We start from the raw sequence: 1877 nt of genomic DNA on the forward strand, positions 1-1877 counted from the left end.
AGCTTCCTCCAAGGCTGAGCTGCCCTGCAGGATCCCCCCTCTCCTTATAGACGTTTACATCCCAAGGCAGCTGGAGGGAGCAGCTGGCCCTTTCTAAAGGTCCCCTCCTGCATGTTCCCCCCTCCTTCCTCCCCTGTCCCGGTGTCCCCAAGCCTCCCCCCAAGTCCTGCCACCCCATGCCCAGCTAACCCTGCCTCCCCCCCCCAGCCTGGGCAGCTACGCGGCGCTCCACGGGGAATTCTACTGCAAGCCCCACTTCCAGCAGCTCTTCAAGAGTACAGGCAACTACGACGAGGGCTTCGGGCGCAAGCAGCACAAGGAGCTGTGGGTGCACAAGGAAGTGGAGAGCGGGGGGACCAAGACGGCGTGAGTGTGGCCAGCCCACCCTTCCCTGGAGCCCCGCAGAGACGGCACGGAGCGGTGCTGAGCTGGGGGCTAACTGAGCTGATGGAAAGCAAAGGCGACCCAAGGGCCTGTGGGTGGGAAGGGGAGGGAAGGGGGACAGCCCAGCCCTCTCCGGAGGATGCTCAGAGGGGTCCTACAGACCATAAGGACAGGGCAGAGTGACCGGGGTGGAGACCCCCCCCACCCAAAGCCCTCTCTCTGCAAGCCCCCCTCCCTGGTAAGATCAGACCAGAAGCCCCCAGGGGAACCCCAGTCCTATTCCCACATTTCAGACCTGCCACCATGGAAAAGGAGATGATCTGGGGGGGCTCGACCTTGCCTATAAGTCAGAGCAGAGCTCCCAGCTCCTGCCACACCAATCCTGCCTTGCTGGGGCTCCAAATAAGGAGGGTCTTTGGTTTACATCAGCTCAGTTCAGCTGGGATTGTTCAGCCTTAAGGATGTCGCCCTGCGACCGTTTATCAGTGTCTGTCTTTTTTATATTTGCCTTCGACTGGTACGTTCTGCGCTGGAGCCCGGCACGGCAGCTTCACGCGTGACACTGCGCCATGCGCTCTTTTATTTTTGTAATACAAGGTTTCTGAGCCTTCCCTGTCTTGTCCTGTGTTCCCGGGGTCCTGGGGAGGTGGGAGTAAGCATCAGGTTTGCCTCTTACTGCTCAGTGACTGTGGAAAGCACCTCCACCCAACAGGATGGAGAAATTATTCCTCTTGTAATGTTCTGGTCGAGGCAGAGCAGCCCTTTGGGGACCGAACGCAGGATTTCGAATCGCACGCCAGCATTACCACCCTGAGCTACACACCCCAGCTGTAACCGCACGCCAGCTCCCACGTGGAACCCAGATCATCCTCCAAGGGAATTCACCGTTGCTTGAATTAGATCCACCCCTCTGCCCTGCACACATTTTGTGGCTCACTTGCTTCCCCTCCGTGTCAATAAATATCGTTCCCTGCCTCTGGGACCAGATGCTGGCTCAACTCACGCTGCAGGTGGTGCAAGGGGCACGACGGGCACCAGAGCTGGGGGGACTGGGGCAGGTCTGGTTTGGGTCACCCCCGTCTGCTGAGCTGTGATGTTTGGACAGCACAGTCCGTACAAATCAACGAGCCCACCAAGAGCTGCCGGGCTGGAGAGCCTAATGCAGGGAACCAGGGAAAGCAGGTGAGTGTGGTTTAATTATCATTTACCTCCTTCCTCCACGCACAATTTGTAAGACTAGCTTGAAAGAGTAAGCACACAGGAACGCCACATCTTTCAAACGATATGGGAATTAGGTTTTTCAGAGCCAACACAGGACAGAAAGTACCAACAGAGCAACAGCTTCTGAGATCCACAGCGAGAGCCCCTGTTCCATCACTGATAACACCTGCTCCCGCTGCGCACGAGAGAATCCAGACACAGCCACGGAAACAGGAGCTAAGGATTGAGAGGGAAAAAGATGGGTACGGGTGGTCCATAGGAGTCCCAGGGGG

The 1877-nt window shown here is 57.6% G+C and overlaps 1 protein-coding gene across 1 annotated transcript; it reads left to right on the top strand.

Moving 5' to 3' along the window:
• Window positions 1–207: 207 nt before the first annotated feature.
• LIMD2 (LIM domain containing 2) lies at window positions 208–370 on the top strand (the record flags this gene model as incomplete). The annotated part of the gene is made up of 1 exon (XM_010076920.1): window positions 208–370. A coding segment is annotated over one exon (163 nt), but the record flags the coding sequence as incomplete, so codon positions are not given.
• Between the last annotated feature and the right edge of the window lie 1507 nt (window positions 371–1877).

This window comes from Pterocles gutturalis, unplaced genomic scaffold, assembly GCF_000699245.1.
Source record: "Pterocles gutturalis isolate BGI_N339 unplaced genomic scaffold, ASM69924v1 scaffold9993, whole genome shotgun sequence".
Lineage (NCBI taxonomy): Eukaryota > Metazoa > Chordata > Aves > Pterocliformes > Pteroclidae > Pterocles > Pterocles gutturalis.